The sequence below is a fragment of the Cyclopterus lumpus genome, chromosome 12 (genome assembly GCF_009769545.1).
Source record: "Cyclopterus lumpus isolate fCycLum1 chromosome 12, fCycLum1.pri, whole genome shotgun sequence".
NCBI classification, from domain to species: Eukaryota; Metazoa; Chordata; class Actinopteri; order Perciformes; family Cyclopteridae; genus Cyclopterus; species Cyclopterus lumpus.
The window spans coordinates 20,151,516-20,174,023 of NC_046977.1; the positions used below are offsets into that span (position 1 = coordinate 20,151,516).

Consider the following 22,508-nt stretch of genomic DNA (forward strand, 5'->3'; position numbering starts at 1 on the left):
CTAGCTGGCTGAAAGTCATTTTTGGCAGACAATCTTTCTCTCGCCCTCCCGATACACATTGTGAAGAAATGTTTTCAATTTGAATATTGAAAACTGCTGTATATTATATATATATATATTTTTTTTTTTTAAATTTAAGATACCAAAATATTACTGCCCCCGCACCCCCCCTCCGAGACCCCATGTATGTCGCACACTGCTCATATGTCAAACAATGAGTTTGGAACCCACACAATGCCGGTATACACCCCTGTTCATTGTCTTCAGTTATTCCCTTTATTACTGTAAACGTCTGTCAATCAATCAGGAAGTGACACCAGCTTCAGTAGTTTATGCTTTAATGGGGCGAGGGGGTCTACACTTTGGTTTCCATGGGGACTGGACCCCACACTGGGTCTGTAATATCTCCTCTGAATGGAGCTCAGACAGGTCTGTTGTTGTCTGTTGTTGTTTATGAACTTCCACATTGAGAGAGAATGGAGGCATCCGTCCAGCTGCATTCACACCGCAACAACGGACACACACACACACACACACACACACACAGAGTGGCTGCATTGTGAGTCTTCCGGCTGCGTCTCAATGATAACAATGACTCGTGTGGCTAATTGAATCCTCGGTAAAACTGACACACAGCAGCTGAATCGCCTGATAAGCAGCCGCCGGTTAATCAGGCGTCTGGTTGGGCGGACGCGGGCCGCATGCAAACCACACATCAACCCTTTGATTCTCGATGTCGAGCGCCTCTGATTGGAGGGACGTGTCCACGTCCTCTTTGTCATCCTGCTCGTCTTCCTCTTCCTCACGTCTTTTGTTCTCTTCTTCATTCTTGTTATTGCCTCCGACTCTTTTCTTTACAACTTTTCCTTTCCTTATTGCTCTTGTCTTCGTTGAAATCTTCTTCCTCCCCTTCCTCATCATCGTCTTTGTGATCTTTATTTTTCCTTTTCCTTTTTGACTTCTCCATCCTCCTCTTTATTTATTTGTTATGTTCTTCCTGTTTTGCCTTCAACTTTTTCTCCTTCATCCTCTACCTCCCATTTTCTTTGTTTTGTTTCCTTTTCCAGGCGTGATTTCAGAATTCTGTGTGTGTGTGTGTGTGTGTGTGTGTGTGTGTGTGTGTGTGTGTGTGTGTGTGTGTGTGTGTGTAATGACACCTGTCATGCGTCCCGTGGTAATCTTGTTTTGCTGCGCTGCCACAGTCAGATCTCGGAGGGCGAACGCGTCGATTCGTCTGCCTCCTGTCTGCTCCGATGTTATCATCAGGGTGATTGATTGACAGCAGTAATCTGACGGCGAAGAGAGTCAGCCAAGTACTCAGACAACCACGCTGCCACTGTAAAGAATGACCACGATGAGTGAGTTCAGGTCCACGGTCCTCTGAGTTGAGGTTAGCACAAAGACTGGAAGCAGGGGGCTCAAATGAAGATTCTTTTATAAAATTGATATTCATCCAGTGAGATTCAGTATGGCCCAAAATGTCAGATTGTTCCTTTAATTCCTGAATTCACATCAGGTTAGCTTCTGGAATCCAAGCCGATCTCTCATTCAGCATTTCTTTCATCGGTTTGTCTAAAACTAAATGACAATAGTTTTCAGGCCATTATTTAAAAGAAGTGGGCTTCCTCGACACCACGTGCTGCCAGACTGTGAATATAAATGTGTATTTAGAGATTTCATTGATTTTACGATTTGTAAATGGTAAATGGACCTGTACTTGTAAAGTGCTTTTCTAGTCTTCTGACCACTCAAAGCGCTTTAACACTACATGACATCATTCGCCCATTCATTCATTCACTGAGGGGAGGAGCTAAGGTTCCACCTGCACATCAGGAGTAACTAACATTCACACAATGAGGGGAGGAGCTAAGGTTCTACCTGCACATCAGTAGTAACTAACATTCACACAATGAGGGGAGGAGCTAAGGTTCTACCTGCACATCAGTAGTAACTAACATTCACACAATGAGGGAGGAGCTAAGGTTCCACCTGCACATCAGGAGTAACTAACATTCACACACATTCATTCATTCACTCAGGGGAGGAGCTAAGGTTCCACCTGCACATCAGGAGTAACTAACATTAACACAATGAGGGGAGGAGCTAAGGTTCCACCTGCACATCAGGAGTAACTAACATTAACACAATGAGGGGAGGAGCTAAGGTTTCACCTGCACATCAGGAGTAACTAACATTAACACACTGAGGGGAGGAGCTAAGGTTCCACCTGCACATCAGTAGTAACTAACATTAACACACTGAGGGGAGGAGCTAAGGTTCCACCTGCACATCAGGAGTAACTAACATTCACACAATGAGGGGAGGAGCTAAGGTTCCACCTGCACATCAGGAGTAACTAACATTCACACACATTCATTCATTCACTGAGGGGAGGAGCTAAGGTTCCACCTGTCCATCAGTAGTAACTAACATTCACACAATGAGGGGAGGAGCTAAGGTTCCACCTGTCCATCAGTAGTAACTAACATTCACACACTGAGGGGAGGAGCTATGGTTCCACCTGTCCATCAGTAGTAACTAACATTCACACACTGAGGGGAGGAGCTAAGGTTCCACCTCTCCATCAGTAGTAACTAACATTCACACACTGATGGGAGGAGCTAAGGTTCCACCTGTCCATCAGTAGTAACTAACATTCAAACACCGTAGAACAGCTACAGGAGACATTTGGGGTTAAGTGTCTTCCCCAAGGACACATGGACATGGGCTAACGGGGGCGACTCTGCTCACCACTGAGCCGCAGTTGCCCTCTTGTACAATAAATTCTCAAAGAAATTAAACTTGTATATGATTTATGGAATGGTAAGTGTGTTGAGCTCTCTATGCTTCTATCCATGAGATGCAGGATTTATAATCTATAATCTATATATATAGTATTATTTATCAGATATATTAGAGTGGAAACGAGGCCACAAAGAGTACACAAAGGAGCAGAAACAGCGTGGGTTACAGAGGGCAACAACACGGTCTCACTTCCAACCCGGCCCATGCCGACGCTCCATCATTGCCCCTCCGCGTCTGATAGCGACGCTTGAAGAGTACGTAAAAGGCTTTCAACTAACGCCAACCGCCACGCGTCAGAGCTTCTGGGAAGGTCGGTAGTACAACACAGACATTCAAACAGGAGCCCTCTGTTCATGTCCTGAAACCAACGTTGACTTATTTTACAGTTTCGTGTCTTACTTAAAGGTAGGGTCGGTAGTTATGATATTTATGTCAATGAATAAAAAAGAACAACATCTTGTATTTGCCTGTGCAATGATTTTATTCCGCCCGTATGTAACAACTGGCCGGGCTACCTGTCTGTCAACTGCCTGCCTGCTCGTATTCTGCCGTGCACTCATTGGGCGTCACCAGAGTCTTCCACGAGCTGCTAGCTTAACTGCTGTGAGTGATTAAAAACAGCCACGTTGGTTGTTTATGTTCATGATGATGGTTTTGGGGGAGTGGCTTTGAAGAGGCGGGATGTCAGTGTTGTTGACTAGATTTAGCGCTGCATGGAGCCGTGCTGCTGGCTACTGTCATTTGAAAAGAGTTTGCAACACTGGACTGTTACTTTGTCTTTCTTTCTCTTTTATCTAGCAGACTTTGCTAGTTTCTCCAAATGACCCACCCTAACCTGAACTAACCCCAGGTACATAACAACAAATGTATTTATTTGAACCCAAACCACCTATAACCTCATAGTTTAGTTGTGTGAGTAAACCTACAAACTGAGTAAAGCTTCGTTGGAAGTTCATTTTGAAAAGAGAATGTATGAATGTAAAAATGTTTTACGTGAGCACAGTTGGTGTCCAGCTTCCTTTTCCACGAGTTGGGAGTGAGAATTCCTTTTATTAAACAGAAAACTACAGCTGTCATTAAAACGTAGCACTGCGGGTACTTTACATCGTTTTAACTTGTAATTTTTCCAAAAGGTTTTTACATTTTTTAACCACGTTATCTCGTGGTCTTGTCTGTCGAGCCGTAACGCGGTCTCTGGTTTACTTCTACCGACTAAAAGTTACATTTGGTATACTGTCGTCATCTCGACTCAGAGTAATAACATATGTCAGTGTGTTTTTCTGTGAGGCTTTCTCACAGAACAGGACCCGGAGCATATGTAGCCTTTTGGTTATTGTCATTGAGTTATGAGTTAACAAACATTGGCTGTTTTGATGCCTCTAAAAAACAGCTGTTTGGCGAGTTGTGACCTGTTTTTCCTTCTCAGATTGTTTTCTCTCAGGTCATTTTAGAAGCCTGTGAAATTATCCAGTTTACACGTTTTTATATATATGTAAGAACACTTTATTTTCTAAAGTAGCACATGACAACCTGGTGGTGAGGTCACCTGAGCAGCTCGCTTGATCTAACCTGATATAAATATGAACATGTTTCTTTTCTTTGTCTTTGCAGTACCCAGCGCTGCTCCCCAGAACATCACCTTAGAGGTCGTCCTGTCCAGGGTGAGTTTACGTTTCCATACTTTCGTTCCCTTCTCTCTCCTTGTCCACATCTGTAGGCTGCACCAACAGCAACCAACTGATCCATTCATGGTGATATGAACAGTGAAAGATTGAAACTTCATCTGCTGGAAAACAGATATTTTAGGACATTTTGTATAACATTTGAAGAAAGACTTTGAGGCTGGTTATTCCAACATGAACCATTTAACATTGAAAAACATGATTCCCCAGGTTGCACACATTTAACTGTGACACTGTCATTAGTCAACAGTTGCTCTCTGGTGATCTGGCCTCATTTTACTGATGGATGTGACCTACATTCATATATGTCCTACATATAGGTGTACTGTCCAAGCTGCTTCAGGTGGATAATGGGATGGGAATGTGTTGGAGGACCATACAACATGTTGTCATGGTCAAAAACACTCTTTTCTTTCCTTTGTAACACATGCTGACCTCCGTGCCCTTTGACACGAGGGGCATCTGGGTCAGGTGTCCTGTGCCATGCAGGGCTCTCTGTCCAAAAGCTTCTGGTTATTACAATGTGGTTGAGTCAGGTGCTCATAAGCGCAACAAAAAGTGTAATTTCCCTTTGTTCGTTGGAGCTGGTGTGAAATCAAATCCCAGTGCGGACCAACATGGTGGCTCTCTTCCCAGCGGACTCTGGTGGGATTCGTTTGTGGTGTGAAACCAAACCAACCAGCCACAGGATTCTATTATAGCAGATATGTGATTTTATATACATATACATATATATTCTTAAATAAGGGTTTGTATGATATTTCTCAAAAGGTTACTCGTGGTTTTTGGTGTTTACACATGCTGCATGCATACGGCCTGCTCTAAAGGAGCTCCCATCTTTACAGGAAACTCAGTTAGATTCAGGAAAGAAAACTACAGAGTTAGGTTTAGGAATAAATTGTTGTTTGGGTTCAAATAACTTCTGAAGTAGACAATTTAAATGACAAATAAATCAACATTGACTTCTCTAAAATGCAACAATGTAACATTTTGTCTCTTGGTCCAGACCAAATGAACTCAGCCTTGAGGTGTTAAAGCTCCTATAAAAATATAACAGACGTAAGGTGCATGAGTAAAATATCAAACAATGCTGGTGTTCTGAAAACAACAAGAAGTTAGTTGTAGTTTGGCCAGTTGATTTGTCCACTCACATGTGTCAATACTGACTGCAGTTGTGAGGCTGTGGAGGATTGTATGGTCCTTTAAAACCCTCAGCGCAGAGTTACAGTCATAACTCAGTCAAATGTGAACACAGACATAATGCATCCATTTCTAGATCCAGTCAGACTTCCATTGGGAATGGGCGTCCATAAATCATCCTTAAATCATAAAAAAACACGCTCTGTATCGTTTTCATCCCCAAATGGCGCAATATTGGTCCTCATATCTTGTGCATGGGTTCACGTTCATGTGTTCATGAGTCAATAACTAAATTAATGATGCCACATTCAAAACTAAACAGCAAAGCCCATGACCCAATTTGACATGCTTCAAACACAATTCAACCAGCAAAGATACACATAACAACAAGAATAACTTAAAATGACTTGGAGACTCAAATTATGAAAATGATTACGTTTCATCCCGAAAGCATGACGCTACACGGGATTAGCACACCTAATAGCTTACAACCTACAGATGCTAATGCAACCATCAAAACTCTTCTCAGACAAAGCCTTCAGCAAAATATCAACCACTCTGCCTCATTCCCAAAAAATGTTCACCGGGAAGAAACTGAGATATGACTTCCTTTTTGATGAAAACCATCTTCCACACGCCATAGTTTGCTCTTAAAATGACCGTCCGCTTCCGGGTGAGACCTGTGAACGGTGGAGAAAGGGACAAAGGAGTAAAACAAATATATATTCATCTGACAATATTGTATGATGATTTGAGGGCACAGAGCAATATTTTGGTTTATTTACTGTATGTTACTGCTGTATGTGGATGTGTTGAACACCATTAGTGATATAAAAGTGAAATAAATAGTGTGTTATATGAGAAAATGGCCCTCGATGGACTGGCGGCCTGTCCAGGGTGTCCCCTGCCTTCGCCCTATGTCAGCTGGGATAGGCTCCAGCGCCCCCGCGACCCTAATGAGGATAAGCGGTATTGAAAATGGATGGATGGATGGATGAGAAAATGGCAATATCACCCAAAAATCATAGATGCTCCATTTGGAGATTTGCCTAAACCTCTCAACTAAACAAATAATACAAAAATGTGTCAAACTTTGCACAGAGACATATTCAGAGCTGCCAACTTTTCCAAAAACCTTGGAGTGAGATTTTGACGGGAGTGACCAAAATGTTGCCGCGCACGCAGCCACACACGTTGGTGCATTCTGGTGGTTTGTGAGGCCCATGGTCGTTGATAGGGGCGGCCTACTGGAGATGGACAACATTGGTTACATTCTGTGAAGCAAAGACATGGTGGTCCGCCTCCAGGACATGTTGGTTTAAGTAGATGTTATTTCATGCATTCTAGTGGATTTTTGGGTGGTATGCTAAAGATGTGCCATACCTGAACTTATTCTGATTCATGTTCATCTGCTCATGACTTGCAGGGCCTTCTAGACTTGAGCTGAACATTCAACCAGAAAACTATTGTTGTGCCTCAATGACTGTCTATGTACCACAATATAGCCTAATTAATAGACCTGTGTTTAAGATTTGACCAAGGTAGGTTGATTGACATTTTGATTACAATGGTATTCAACTAATTATTAACTGAAACCTAACCTTTATTGTTAATAATTGTATTCTTAAGAGCAAAAAACCAAAAAATGACAAAATGACAAAATATTTTTCATTATTAAACAAAAAAGTGCAACAAATAAAGTTCTTAAACGGTAGCCTTGTTAACCAAAACAATGATTCAACACATAAATAAAATAACAAAAAATGAGGTATCAGAGATCAGAATTTTTTACGATTTGTGGGCAAGGTTGTACTGGCCTGTGGCCTTCTTGGAGGCCTTGATGACCGCTGAGGGGGCTCCAGGTCGGCCATCTTTATGGCCATGATGGAGGACACAAGCTATTTCTGGTCTGTGTTTTATTTAGTCCCACAACTAAAAACACCCTCTCAGCATCTGCATTTGAATGGGGCAACACGAGGACCAGCTTGGAGACGGCAGCAAGCCTCTGAAATTCTTTGGCTCCTGTCACCTATTGAAAATTAACCAAGAACAAAATGGAAAAACATACCACATTTTGTTTTCATTAATACTGTAAGTATACTGTAACAAACTTCAGATACAACATGCATAGTTTGCATCATGTATGACACACTATATGCATGCATCAATAAAAGCAACAGATGTAGTCAAGCCACACCTGCCAAAATAATGTATACCTTATGTTTCCTTGTTGCCATTCCAGCCCAGAAGCTGTCCATATCTGTCCATATCTGTCCATATCTGTCCATATCTGTCCATATCGCTCTCTGTCCTGTCTGTTGCTCCTCTGTCTGTTGCCCTGTTGTTTCTATACATTGTTCTGGCTGTTCTGACAGTGGCTGGTTCTTTAAATAATATAATAAATGTTGCTTTTGTCCTCGGCCAGGCAAAGGTCTTGCTCTCCTGCTGCTTGTTATGACAGCTGAGTTTATATTCACCACACAAAATCACACGCACAAAACACAACAAATCATTTCTTTCAAGATTTAAAGTTTAAGAGAGTTAACATACCTTAGTCTCTAAGTTAAAGAGAGTTAACATACCTTAGTCTCTGAGTTTAAGAGAGTTAACATACCTTAGTCTCTAAGTTTAAGAGAGTTAACATACCTTAGTCTCTGAGTTTAAGAGAGTTAACATACCTTAGTCTCTAAGTTTAAGAGAGTTAACACACCTTAGTCTCTGAGTTTAAGAGAGTTAACATACCTTAGTCTCTAAGTTTAAGAGAGTTAACACACCTTAGTCTCTGAGTTTAAGAGAGTTAACATACCTTAGTCTCTGAGTTTAAGAGAGTTACCATACCTTAGTCTCTGAGTTTAAGAGAGTTAACATACCTTAGTCTCTGAGTTTAAGAGAGTTAACATACCTTAGTCTCTAAGAGAGTTAACATACCTTAGTCTCTAAGTTTAAGAGAGTTAACATACCTTAGTCTCTGAGTTTAAGAGAGTTAACATACCTTAGTCTCTAAGTTTAAGAGAGTTAACATACCTTAGTCTCTAAGTTAAAGAGAGTTAACATACCTTAGTCTCTTTGAACATCTTCTTCTGTTGCTAACTTCGGGACATAAATAGGATGTCTATGCAGCGAATAGGGTTACAGATGCGCTCCTTAGCGCCACCTATCGTCGGGGACTTTGAAAAGGAACGAACGCGTCTCGAGGACAGACCTCCCACTCTGTCCAACATTTTTTTTGCTGTGAGAAATTGGTCGTGTGGCGTGAGTTTGTGTGAAAACATGCAAATGTGTGTGTCACACGGTGAAACCGTGAGAGTTGGCAGCTCTGATATTACATATTGTGCTATGATATGGTAGCATAACGCTTTCAATATTGTAATTTAAAAAGGATATTCATGATGGAAGGTTCTTTCTTTTTCAAGGGCAGATTGTGTTTATTTTAAAAGACAACTTCATGTTTTTCATTCTAAAAACATCATTGATGTCTCTCGACTGCATTGGGGTCATATCAGGGTACATTTACACGCACAGCAATGCAAGTTAGCGATCTGTCCTTTTTACATAAACAGAGCGCTCCCTTGTAATAATCCTGCTGACCGTGCAGAATTAATGCTGATCATCCAGAGGAAATGGGGCTTTGAGATTTGCCAGAAGTATAAAGGTCTGCTGCTGTACAGCAAACTATCTCACTGCCTTTACTTGGAGTCTGTGTGAAACAGCTCGACTGTGTACTGTAAGATATGTTCAGAACTCGGGTCCCGTGGCCGCAGGAAATCCAGGATTCAATGAATTAAAGTTTAACAATATTTAATGGCAAAGATAATATTCATATAGCGATCGTGGAGCTGGAAAGAGCTCTCCACAGACGGACACCTCGCTGCTCCCAAGGCCTCTCTTTCAGCCAGGCGCAGCGTAGAGCCCGGGGCTGTCTTGAGTCTCCAGTCCAGTAGAACCATGTCTCCAGACCAGTAGAACCATGTCTCCAGACCAGTAGAACCATGTCTCCAGACCAGTAGAACCATGTCTCCAGTCCAGTAGAACCATGTCTTCAGACCAGTAGAACCATGTCTCCAGACCAGTAGAACCATGTCTCCAGACCAGTAGAACCATGTCTCCCCAGAACAAATGCTCGGCTGTTAGTCTGGTCATGCAAATGAATTCACACCTACGGGTTAGTTCTATTGGTCAGTTCAAAGGATGCCGCCGTTCTGTTCGCTAAGCTAATCGATAAGCTGGCGGGGTCAAAGCTCACATATCCGGTCAGGGACAGGAAGTTCCCCTTCAGAATAAAACATATTATCCTGCCTTCAGAATAAAAGCAACATCTCATGTTTCAATCGGCATCCATTTTAACTATAAACAATAAAACATCATTCATTCTCATGCATCATACAAATCATTACATTTGTCATCAACAAACAATAATAAAACAGTGATCCTTTCTTATGCTTTATAATACATTCCTAATATTATGTATTAATTTAAAACATAAACTTTCGTATTTACATGTGCAAGTATATATAAAATCCACTACAACTCAACAGTACAAAACCACAGGAAATCAATTACTGTATGGTTGAGGTGTCGGGTCAGAAGATTACAATGATTACTGTAGGGATGCACCTTACATCTGCAAAACTAGATATGATCCTGCAGGTGGGGGTATAAACAGCTACACTACAGTAAAGTGATCTGATTTTAGGAGGTAACCCACTTTGTTATTATATCCAAGTTACTGATGATAATTCATCTAAAAATAACTACATTTAAAAGCACCAATAGTCATTCCCACATTGCCGTAATATCAATATTGAGGTATTTCTTTGAAAATATCATGATATTTGGTTTTATCCATATCGCCCAGCCCGATGTGCATCTCCAGTCTTGAGGACCCGATTTGAAAGCTCAAAGAAGTTGGCTGATCGACTGACCAATTTGCACCAAAAGTGTTCATATCTTTAGAGTGTGGACCATCTTTTACTGGAAGATAAGCTCTGCTCACGGAGCTTCACTCCGACCGGTCTGCCGATGGGAAGCTTTTAATGTTTATCAGCAGCAGGAAGGCTGGGCTTCCATCAGCTGTAACTATACACAATACAGGTAAATGCCATCAGTAAACGTTAAAGTGCAGTAAAGTTGATATCTAAAAATATGAACAGGGTAAGATTAAGACTGAAATTCAAGAGATTCAGCTCCTGCTTCGAATGTTATCAGCTAATTGAATGGTCGTTATCAGGCCTCATAGATAGATTAGAAGGGCCCTCATACACGACTAGAAGGTTCAGAAGGCCGTTATTATCTATTCACATGGTTACTCACCAATACAAATACAACAAGATGCTGCCGACCTCTAGTGGCCATAATTATTATGGTGGGAGCAAAGGAAAAATGGCCAAATCGCTGAACTCAATGCTTCAAAACAACAGTCCACAAACCAACGGGTGATGGCACGAAGACTACGTTCCCTTCTTGTAGACAGTCTCTGGCTGAACTTAAAGTTTTACTTTCACAAAGTGGTAGGTACGGTTTGGTCAGTCTGATGCTTTAAATTCAATTGAATTACATTCAGTTCATTTTGTATCGTCCAAAATCACAAATTACAAATTTGCCTCAGAGGGCTTTACAATCTTTACACATATGACATCCCTGACCTTTGACCTCACATCGGATCAGGTAAAACTCCCCAAAAATAGAAAAAAACCTTTCACAGGGAAACAGGGAAGAACCCTTCAGGAGAGCAACAGAGGAGGATCCCTCTCCACGGATGGACAGAAGAATAGATGTTATGTGTACAGAATGAACAGAGTTACAGAGTTACAACACATTCAACGAATATGAGAGAAATTATGAATAATGAGTAGTAGGCATGGACCACGATCCAGACCTCCACAATTCATGAAACAGAAGGAGGAAGAGAGGAGGGGGCATCAGCAGGGCCATGGCAGGAGGCGGGGCCAAGGAGGCAGGTGGCATTGTGAAAGAGGCCAGACCAATGAGATCAGAACTTTGAGGTAGGAGGCACAGAGAAGGACGCAGGGCCATTGGGAAGGAGCCCAGGCCAAGGTATGGATGCAGGAAGCAGGGGCAAGGAGGCAGGAGCCAGGACCAGCTTCAGACACAGCCAGGTCCAATGTACCCTATGAGACGTGAAGTCACAAAGACTCCGGGGAGGAAGCAGAGTTAATAAGGTGCAATGGAGAGATGTAAGTTCATCCATAAGGAGAGAGAGAAGAGGAGATAGGTGCTCAGTGTATCCTAAAACATCCCTCAGCAGCCTATAAGCCTATAGCAGCATATCAAGGGGCTGGACCAGGGCAAACCTGATTCAGCCCTAACTATAAGCACTATTAAAGAGGAAAGTCTTAAGTCTATTCTTGAATGAGGTGACTGTGTCTGCCTCCGGGACTGAAAGTGGAAGCTGGTTCCATAAAAGAGGAGCTTGATAACTGAAGGCTCTGGCTCCCATCCTACTTTTTAGGACTCTAGGAACCACAAGTAGCCCCGCATTTAGTGAGCGCAGCTCTCTAGTGGGGCAATATGGTACTACAAGCTCCTTAAGATATGATGGTGCATCACCAATCAAGGCTTTGTAGGTGAGCAGAAGAATTTTAAATGTGATTCTTGATTTTACAGGGAGCCAGTGCAGAGCAGCTAATACGGGAGTCATGTGATCTCTTTTCTTAGTTTTTGTGAGTACACGAGCTGCAGCATTCTGGATCAACTGAGGGACTTAAGAGACTTATTAGAGCAGCCTGATAATAAGGAGTTGCAGTAATCTAGTCTGGAAGTAACAAACGCGTGAACCAGCTTTTCTGCATCTTTTTGGGACAAGATGTGCCTGATTTTTAAAATGTTACGTAGATGAAAAAATGCAGTCCTTGATATTTGCTTAACGTGGGAGTTAAAGGACAAGTCTCGGTCAAAGATAACTAGAGATTCTTTACAGTGGTGTTGGATGCCAGGGCAATGCCATCTACAGAAACTACATCACCAGATAATTGATCTCTGAGGTGTTCAGGGCCCAGTAAAATAACTTCAGTTTTGTCTGAGTTTAACATCAGGAAGTTGCAGGTCATCCATGTTTTTATGTTTTTAAGACATTCTTGAATTTTAGCGAGCTGGTTGGTCTCCTCTGGTTTGATCGCTAGATATAATTGAGTATCGTCTGCATAGCAATGAAAGTTTATGCAGTGTTTCCTGATAATATTGCCCAAAGGAAGCATATATAAGGTAAATAAAATTGGTCCAAGCACAGAACCTTGTGGAACTCCGTGATTAACGTTGGTGGTCATTGAGGCTTCATCGTTTACAAATACAAATTGAGATCGATCTGAAAAATAGGATTTAAACCAACTTAGTGCGGTACCTGAAATGCCAATCGACTGATCCAGTCTCTGTAATAGGATGTCATGATCAATGGTGTCAAACGCAGCACTAAGGTCTAATAATACCAGTACGGAGATGAGTCTTTTATCAGCACTAAGGTATAATGAGACCAGTACAGAGATGAGTCCTTTATCAGCACTAAGGTCTAACAAGACCAGTACAGAGATGAGTCCTTTATCAGCACTAAGGTCTAATAATACCAGTACGGAGATGAGTCCTTTATCTGATGCAATTAGGAGGTCATTAGTAATTTTCACCAGTGCTGTCTCTGTGCTGTGGTGTTTTCTAAATCCTGACTGAAACTCCTCAAATAAACTATTCTGATGTAGAAAGTCACACAACTGATTTGCGACTACTTTCTCAAGGATCTTAGAGAGGAAGGGAAGGTTAGAGATCGGTCTGTAGTTAGCCAACACCTCTGGATTAAGAGTGGGCTTTTTCAGGAGAGGTTTAATTACAGCTACTTTGAAGGAATGTGGTACATGGCCTGTTAGCAAAGACACATTAACAATATCCAACAGAGAGGTGCCAATTAAAGGCAACACGTCTTTAAGCAGCCTCGTTGGGATGGGGTCCAAGAGACAGGTAGACGGTTTAGAAGTAGAAACCGTTGAGGACAATTGGTCTAGGTTAATGGGAGAAAAGCTATCCAAATATACACCAGGGCATACAGCCGTTTCCAAGGCCACTCCACTTGATGACAGATCGGCAGTGGATGAGGTCAAGAGATCATCAATCTTGCCTCTAATAGTTCAAATCTTTTCATTGAAGAAGTTCATGAAGTCATTACTACTGAGGTCTATAGGAATACACGGCTCCACAGAGCTGTGACTCTGTCAGCCTGGCTACAGTGCTAAAGAGAACCCTGGGGTTGTTCTTATTTTTCTCTATTACTGATGAGTAATAGGCATCACGGAGAGCCTTTTTATATGTTTTAAGGCTGTCTCGCCAAACTAAGCGTGATTCTTCCAGATTGGTGGAACGCCATATGCTTTGGAGCTTTGGTGAAGTTTGCTTTAGGTCGCGGGTCTGAGGGTTATACCAGGGAGCAAACCTCCTTTGCCTCACTGTCTTTTTCTTCAGTGGGGCTATCGAGTCTAGTGTCATTCTCAGTGAGCCTGTAGCACTATCGACAAGATGATCAATCTGGGACGGACTAAAGTTAGCACAGGAGTCCTCCGTCACATTGAGACGTGGTATTGAATCAAATGCAGAAGGAATCTCTTCTTTAAATTTAGCTACAGCACTGTCAGTTAGACATCTGGTGTAGAAACTTTTGACTAACGGTGTATACTCCGGGAGTATGAACTCAAAAGTTATGAGGTAATGGTCTGACAGAAGAGGGTTCTGTGGGAAGACCTCCAAATGCTCAATGTCAATGCCATATGCAAGAACAAGGTGGAGGGTGTGGCCAAAGCAGTGAGTGGGTTTCTGTACTCTGACAGAAGCCAATCGAGTCCAACAATGAGATAAATGCAGTACTAAGGCAATCATTATCAATATCCACATGAATATTAAAATCTCCTACAATAATAACCTTATCACTTTTAAAGACTAAACTTGATAAAAACTCTGAAAATTCAGATATAAATTCTGAATATGGACCTGGTGGCCGGTACAGTATAAAGAATTGGCTCTAATGTTTTCCAGGTTGGATGTGAAAGACTAAGAACAAGGCTTTCAAATGAGTTGTAGTTTAGTTTAGGTTTAGGATTCATTAATAGGCTTGAGTCAAAGATGGCTGCTACTCCACCTCCTCGGCCGGTGCCTCGAGGAATGTGAGTATTAATATGACTTGGAGGAGTTGATTCATTTAGGCTGACATATTCTTCATGGCTTAGCCAGGTTTCAGTAAGACAATAAATCAATGTGATTGTCTGATATTAAATCATTTACTAATACAGCTTTAGATGACAGAGATCTAATATTTAGGAGTCCACATTTAGCAATAGACATACTTAGTAATAGAACTTCAGCACACAGTCTCCAGCACAGCCAACCTGGGTGCATGGTATAACTGTATTTGCACTGTATATATAAACTGTATAAATCTATCATATATTGTTTCCTGCAGAGATCTGATTGCACACTTCTAGCAGCAAACCGTGCCATTTATTTTTTTGTTGGTTTGAGAGAATGTGAACATAATAATCGCAACAACATGGAGGGCATTTTGGGTTCTACAATGTACACATTATTGTTTTCTGGCTCCACAAGCATTAGTCTATATTGAAAAAACCAGCATCCAGCTCTTCAAAAAAAAACTTTAAAAACTGTTTAGGTTCCTTTTTTTATCATTCGGTTATTTCATCCTCTTCAGAAAGCGGTGACAGAGAAATTGATGAATATTTTCAGAGTGGGCTCATAATGCATGACCATAAAGAGGAGGTTCACTGCCTGTGGAGAGCTAACCTCATTTAGTTTCCATCCTCTTATTTTCCTGCATGTGATTGATAATTCTCTGCCGATCGGCTCTCCGGTAGGAGCAGATCGATCAGTGATGTCAGAGCTTGACATTTAAAAGCCTACCGGCTTAAAAAAAAAGGCTTCCTCTTTTTTTAAATGTTGGCTGATGTAAATAAATAAAACATGTTGATGAATGCTGAATACCAAACATTCTAAAGCAGTAGGTGCCCGGCCAGCTCCACACCCTTATTGCTATTTCAGTCAATTTTAGAATAATTGTGCAGCCCTGGTTCAGATGGGCTGCAGCGTCTACGTTGTTGAAGTCAAACTCAACCATGGGAAAAGAAACAATGTGAAATGACTTCTGGTCTCACATGGGACACAGACAGCGGTCTCCTGGGTGAAAGTCCTGTGATTGTTGGACCCAACCACGCATCCCAACGTGTTGACGCGCTCTACATGTCACCTGATTTCCTCCTTTGCTCCCGTCATAACTAGTATGCCCACTGGACGTTGGCCGGAGAGGGCTAACAATACAAGGAGAAGCTATCGTCGGTAGAAAATCTACTCTTCACGTTTGTCTGCACTCTTTGTGTGAGTCGTTACGATCGGGTCCATATCATCCATGGCCGACACCAGTCCGGCCCATTCTTCCCTATGAAGAAGGACAACGTCCATTCAGAGGGGACGGGGGGATGGACTTTTCATTTTTTCACGCAGGAGACCGCCTCAAAAGTTAATGTTGACTTGTTTTACCTCACTTTTGTTACGTAACTTATTATTTAACCACGCAAAATATGTAACAAACCCACTTCAACCAAATGATCTTCTCCATAACCATTTTGTCATTTTGTTGCCTAAACTTCAGGTTCAGTACTAATGGGGCTTCGTTCAGGAGCACTGATCGCTGGTGTTGATCGACATTCGGAGCACGGCACATAAAAAAAAGTGCAATATTTTTTGTCAGATATCATACGAATCGTTGTATGAGGATATGTTGAAATGGGGGTGTACATACTGAACCTTGCAATATCGTTTACTTAAAGTTGTCCGAGATAGCAAGTATATAAGCAAGTAGATAAGTGCTATTAGCTGCAGTAATGGTGCTGAAACTAATTGTGGAAAGGTTGCCTGATGAATATATTTAAGCGTCAGAGCTCCACAGCAGATTTTGTGCTTTTTAATTAAAAAATCTATAAAAAAACCAGCATGTGAACTCTTATTTACTGTGCTGAACTCCTGCTGCTTCCTGGTCTTTGCCTAATGCTAAGCCCAGCGTCAAGTTGTGTGGGCGGGTTCAGCCTCAGTCCGCCTCCCTGCATCTCGCTGCCGAAGGAGAGAATGTGAATCCTTCTGCTCTCTGCAAGTTTCCGCTGTCAAACCAACTTTTCAGACAAATCTAACACTTCCTCAACTTTCCTGCAGTCACTGAGGCTGTTACTGTCTGTGTGTGTGTGTGTGTGTGTGTGTGTGTGTGTGTGTGTGTGTGTGTGTTTCGAATGCTTGGTTGAACACACAGCCAGAGTTTACAGTATGTCAGTCTGTGTTATACATTTCTTTTACCCAGAACTCCAGCGAGAGTCCGGCTAGGGTCACCGTCTTTGTGTCCGGAGTCCGGACCAGCAGCAGAGTGCTGTGAACATCCAGCTCTCTGCAAAGCGTTAACTCCTCTTCGAGTGTAAGAGTAGAAGCTTCATGAAGCTCCTGTTGGGGTGATTAAGCCTCCCGGAGTCTCTGCAGGAGTCCGATGTGTTCATCCTGCAGAACCTGGAGACTCATTTCCACATTAATTAAAAGGACCGGCGGTGAAGGGTCCCACTGAGCTCAGTGTGAAGTGTTCATTTGGCTTCTGAGGATGATGAAAATGTCCATTATGAAATCTCTGGGTTAATATCTGTCTATAGGAGGCCATGCAGGTCATAATTCATTCCAGTCTTCCAACATGCATTCAACATGAAATACAGATATGGTATGCATTCTCCATACAGCCTCTAAGAGTAAAATAGCTATTCCAATATGAAAATTAATATAGGATTGTGAAAAAAAGCAGCCCTATTACTGCTGACACACAACACCACTGCCATTAAATGAAAGTCCAAATAAACGAAAAAGAAAGAAAATAATTTTAATCCAATTTGACAAATGTGACATGTATTTCCTGGTTTAAAAGAGACCCTTGAAGAGCAACTTCCTGTACCAGTTCTGGACAAGTACACCAAAACAAAATTAGACAGCCTCTAAAATATGTGACTACATGTGAGAAAAGATCCTTTATATGCTCAACACGTGTGTAAAACACACACATACACACTTCTATAGAAATAACAGTTCTATGAAATATATAATACCGTTACAAAAGACATTTTCTACTCAATTATGTAAACATTGTTCCTCTCTCGTCTCAGCTCATTCCTGCAGAGTGTAGCGACAGGACAGAACATCTTCATGGGTTATCATGGAATTACATTTTTTGACATTGCGATATAACACAGTTTCCCTGGCTGCAGTTATTTTACGATCCTTTGTGATCCATGAAGAGCTGCCGGGCGAGACCTTTAGTGTCTCAGAGCACAGAAGGACCAAGGTTCACACACACAAACGTGCTGAGCTCAGCCCTTCAGATCTGAACACACTCATCCATTCATCTGTTTATGCACTCTTCACAGCGCCACCAGATGTTCCTCTCTCCGTCATGCATCTGTGATGATGTCACTCAGCAGCAGATGATTGCAGTTAATCATCTTGGATTCCCTCGCTTTAATATTTTGGCGAGTAGATAGTTGTCGCGGTAACGGGATGATTACACCCTCAGAAACAAAAACAAAAAACGCTTACATAATGCTCCGTTTCACCCTCAAACCACCATCTCCTCCTCTCAATCAAGCATCACTCCAACTTCACCTGAAGCTCCGCCCACCTCATCAGGAGCACATCTTCTAATTAGTCAGAGCGGTAAGCAGCCGGGCTCAGATTGGACCAGGGAGGGTCCTGTGAACTCAGAACACTTTCTTTCTTTCTTTTTCCTGGAATATTTTAGAATGTTCTTGATGTTACCTGTCAGTATTCTAAATAAATAATAATGTATACTGCTAAAAACCTCTTTTAACAAGATACAAATAAAGTATAGTTTTATTTACATTCAAAGACAACAACTCCCATGATGCTTGCTGTCTCTGGGGGTTTTACAGCAAAGGAAAGAAATACTTTTTTCCTGCATGTATAGAAATAGCAAATAACACATTATGATGAAACTGGTTTTCCTACTAACCATAAAACTGTCCGACCAAGAACAAATTTGAATTCAATGAAAAAAGAATATATGCATCTACTTAAAGTGACATTTACAGGATTCAGAAATAATGTGAGGGACATGTTTTCCATCCCCAGTGGAAATTACGCCCTTGAGTGATCTATATATTTATGCAAGATCGTAACCATGGTAACAATTGCCATACATCAGTGTGAAAGGCATTTAAGACAGAGGGCTGTTGTGTCTAGAGCTGGAACAGTTAGTCGATTCATAAATTTGTGTACAGAAAATCAAATCAATAAATCAATAAAGTGGACGTAGTCATAGTGATGTCATCCATTGGTTGGTGGAGTGATGTTTTGAAGCCTTGAGTTGGCCGTAGCCATCTTGGATGACGTCCGTCGCCAATTTGGCTTTTTACAACTAGTGAACTGGAAGTTACCATATTTTGAATGCAGAGAAGTGAGGTAAAGATGTTGTATATGGCTCTGATCATGACCTGTCAATCACAGTAAGCCCGCCCTAAAGCATACCCTGCTTTAGGGACTTTTGGACTCTAAATAACCATCATTTACTAAATGAGCATCATGCTGTAATGAAGACTTTGACACTAGAGATTGAGACCATGAACTCATGTTTACAATGTTTACTGAGGGAATAAATCAAGAGAAGTAGTCATTTATATAGACTTCTATACTGGTCAGTAGTGGTAATGCAAGTTAAGACACTTTTTCGTTGGCGTCACTTGTCAGAACCAGGGAGGTTCCGCCTGGTCTCAAATACAAGTTTTTGCAATGGTGGACAAAACAAGACATCCTGCTTGTCTTTGCAGACTTTTGATGGTTTAATGACATTTTATGCAATAATGAACTGATTAATCAATAATGACAATGTATCTTTTAGTATTTGTTGTATATAAATTGTTCACATATTGTTTGCAATAAGCAAATGTCAATGTGAACACAAAACCGAGCAGAATTTAAGGAAAACTATGCACACACACACACACACACACACACACACAGCATGTTGGTGCATGTTGTATTGGAGAGCAAATAAAGACAATCTGCCCTCCGTGTGATTGCTCCTTTTACCCAGAGGACATTAACACACGCGCACGCACACACACATACACACACGCACACACACACACAGAAACACACAAACACACACACACACACACACACACACACACACACACACATGATGTGATTGGAGCTCTCACCCAGAGGACATGAACAAACAATCACAGATTGAATTCAGGGAGTGTTTACTCACCTGGCCGTGCTTGTGTGTGTGTGTGTGTGTGTGTGTGTGTGTGTGTGTGTGTGGAGGTCACAGGGTGGATGAGGTGCTCTGTATGCAGCTCTTACACTACGGCTCAGCATACAGAAACCAAAGAGAAACCCGCTGAATGAATTCCAGATTCAGTTCAAAGTTTTGTTTTTTCTTCAAAGCGTTTTTTCATCTGACAAACTGCTAAGCAATACAAAGAGTCAGCTGGAAGTACAATAACTCTGACTGTACCTATATTTCAAATAATACACGCCAGCAACTAAGGAGTTTTGTCTGGAAAAGGCCCAGCATGAACGAAGTCTGAAAGTTGGTTGACCTGCATTCTACAATGAAAGTTATCAGGACTCCTTAGATGTATAGAGAAAGGTTTGGTATGTTGGCACAACTAAGATTTCTACCTTAAAGACGGAAAATATGGATACCTACTCGTTGTTTACGATCCCAAGGAATATACAAACTTTGTTTTGTACAGTGTATCTTCATTAGGTCGGCCTCAAACGTCTCTGCTTCTTGTGATTATCCCTTTCGATTTGCTTCTAATCAGCACTCATCATTATCAGTGTTATCTTCATCGGCTTTCTGCAGACCTCCCTGCATTTTCCCCTTTGCTCTCTGAGGGACAATTTAAACAGACGTACGCCCTCAGCCTGTTTGAAGATGGTGAACAAGGCCGCGGCTTCACTTGCCCCGTTCCATTACAATGTCGACCCGATCTGAATACAAAGCAGCTGCAAGAGGGAATTCTACTGCTGACATGTTCTGCTTCACTCAGAACAGAGAAAATAACACAAAAATGATCCAGTGTTACAGCACAGCCTTAAGTCACGTCACCTCTAATTTACACAAGGAAAGGTAGTTCATCTGAAACCACCTTAATTGATCCATAGAGCCCATTTAGCTCAGTGAGAGCTGTGAAGAGATGAAACTCAACAACTCGTTTCAGCTAGTAGGATGGTTTTATTTATATATATATATACAGTTTATAGCAGTAATACCAGTATTGAAGGCAGTGCTAGTGTTAGCACCTGCAGTTAAAGCAGCAATAGAAGCAATAATAGCTTAGCAGTAGCCTAATAACAGTCATAGTAAAAGTAGTAATAGCAGTCATAGTAGCAGCAGTAATAGCAGTCATAGTAGCAGTAGTCATAGCAGTCATAGCAGTCATAGCAGTCATAGCAGTAATAGTAGCATCAGTAATAGCAGTCATAGTAGCACCAGTAATAGCAGTCTTATTAGCATCAGTAATAGCAGTCATAGTAGCATCAGTAATAGCAGTCATAGTAGCATCAGTCATAGCAGTCATATTAGCATCAGTATTAGTAGTCATATTAGCATCAGTAATAGCAGTCATAGTAGCATTAGCCATAGCAGTCATAGTAGCAGCAGTCATAGCAGTCATATTAGCATCAGTAATATCAGTCATATTAGCATCAGTAATAGCAGTCATAGTAGCATCAGTCATAGCAGTCATATTAGCATCAGTATTAGCAGTCATATTAGCATCAGTAATAGCAGTCATAGTAGCAGCAGTCATAGCAGTCCTAGTAGCAGCAGTCATAGCAGTCATATTAGCATCAGTAATAGCAGTCATATTAGCATCAGTAATAGCAGTCATAGTAGCAGCAGTCATAGCAGTCATAGTAGTCCTAGTAGCAGCAGTTATAGAAGTCATATTAGCATCAGTAATAGCAGTCCTAGTAGCAGCAGTTATAGAAGTCATATTAGCATCAGTAATAGCAGTCATAGTAGCAGCAGTCATAGCAGTCATAGTAGCAGCAGTCATAGCAGTCATAGTCGCATCAGTAATAGCAGTCATAGTAGCAGCAGTCATAGCAGTCATAGCAGTCATAGTAGCAGCAGTCATAGTAGCAGCAGTCATAGTAGCAGCAGTGATCGCAGTCATAGCAGTCCTAGTAGCAGCAGTCATAGCAGTAAAAGCAGTCATATCAGTGATAGCAGTAATGTTCAGTTGAATTTAGTTCAGTTCATTTTGTATAGCCCAATATCACAAATTACTAATTATCCTCAGAGGGCTTTACAATCTGTACACATACGACATCCCTGACCTTTGACCTCACATCGAATCAGGAAAAACTCCCCAAAAATAACCTGACAGGGAAAAAAGGGAAGAAACCTTCAGGAGAGCAACAGAGGAGGATCCCTCTCCCCGGATGGACAGAAGCAATAGATGTCATGTGTACAGAATGAACAGCATTTACAAAGTTACATAAACACATTACATGAATATGACAATGTATGAATGGAACTCCAATCCATGAAACAGAAGGAGGTAGAGAGGAGGGGGCGGGGCATCAGCAGGGCCAACGCGGGAGGCCGGCTCACCAGCATCAGACACCTCCAGGTCCAATGGACCCTATGAGACGTGAAGTCACAACGACTCCGGGGAGGAAGCAGAGTTAATAAGGTGCAATGGAGAGATGTAAATTCATCCATAAGGAGAGAGAGAAGAGGAGATAGGTGCTCAGTGTATCCTAAAACATCCCCCGGCAGCCTATAAGCCTATAGCAGCATATCAAGGGGCTCGACCAGGG

General features: G+C 41.7%; 1 protein-coding gene across 1 annotated transcript in view; it reads left to right on the top strand.

The window, feature by feature from the left end:
* Nucleotides 1–22,508, top strand: part of dcc (DCC netrin 1 receptor) — a 316,481-nt gene that overhangs the window by 153,062 nt on the left and 140,911 nt on the right. Inside the window, exon 12 of the mRNA XM_034546888.1 lies at nt 4,417–4,466. Coding sequence (XP_034402779.1) covers nt 4,417–4,466 — 50 coding nt within the window. The remainder of the gene's footprint in view (nt 1–4,416; nt 4,467–22,508) is intronic.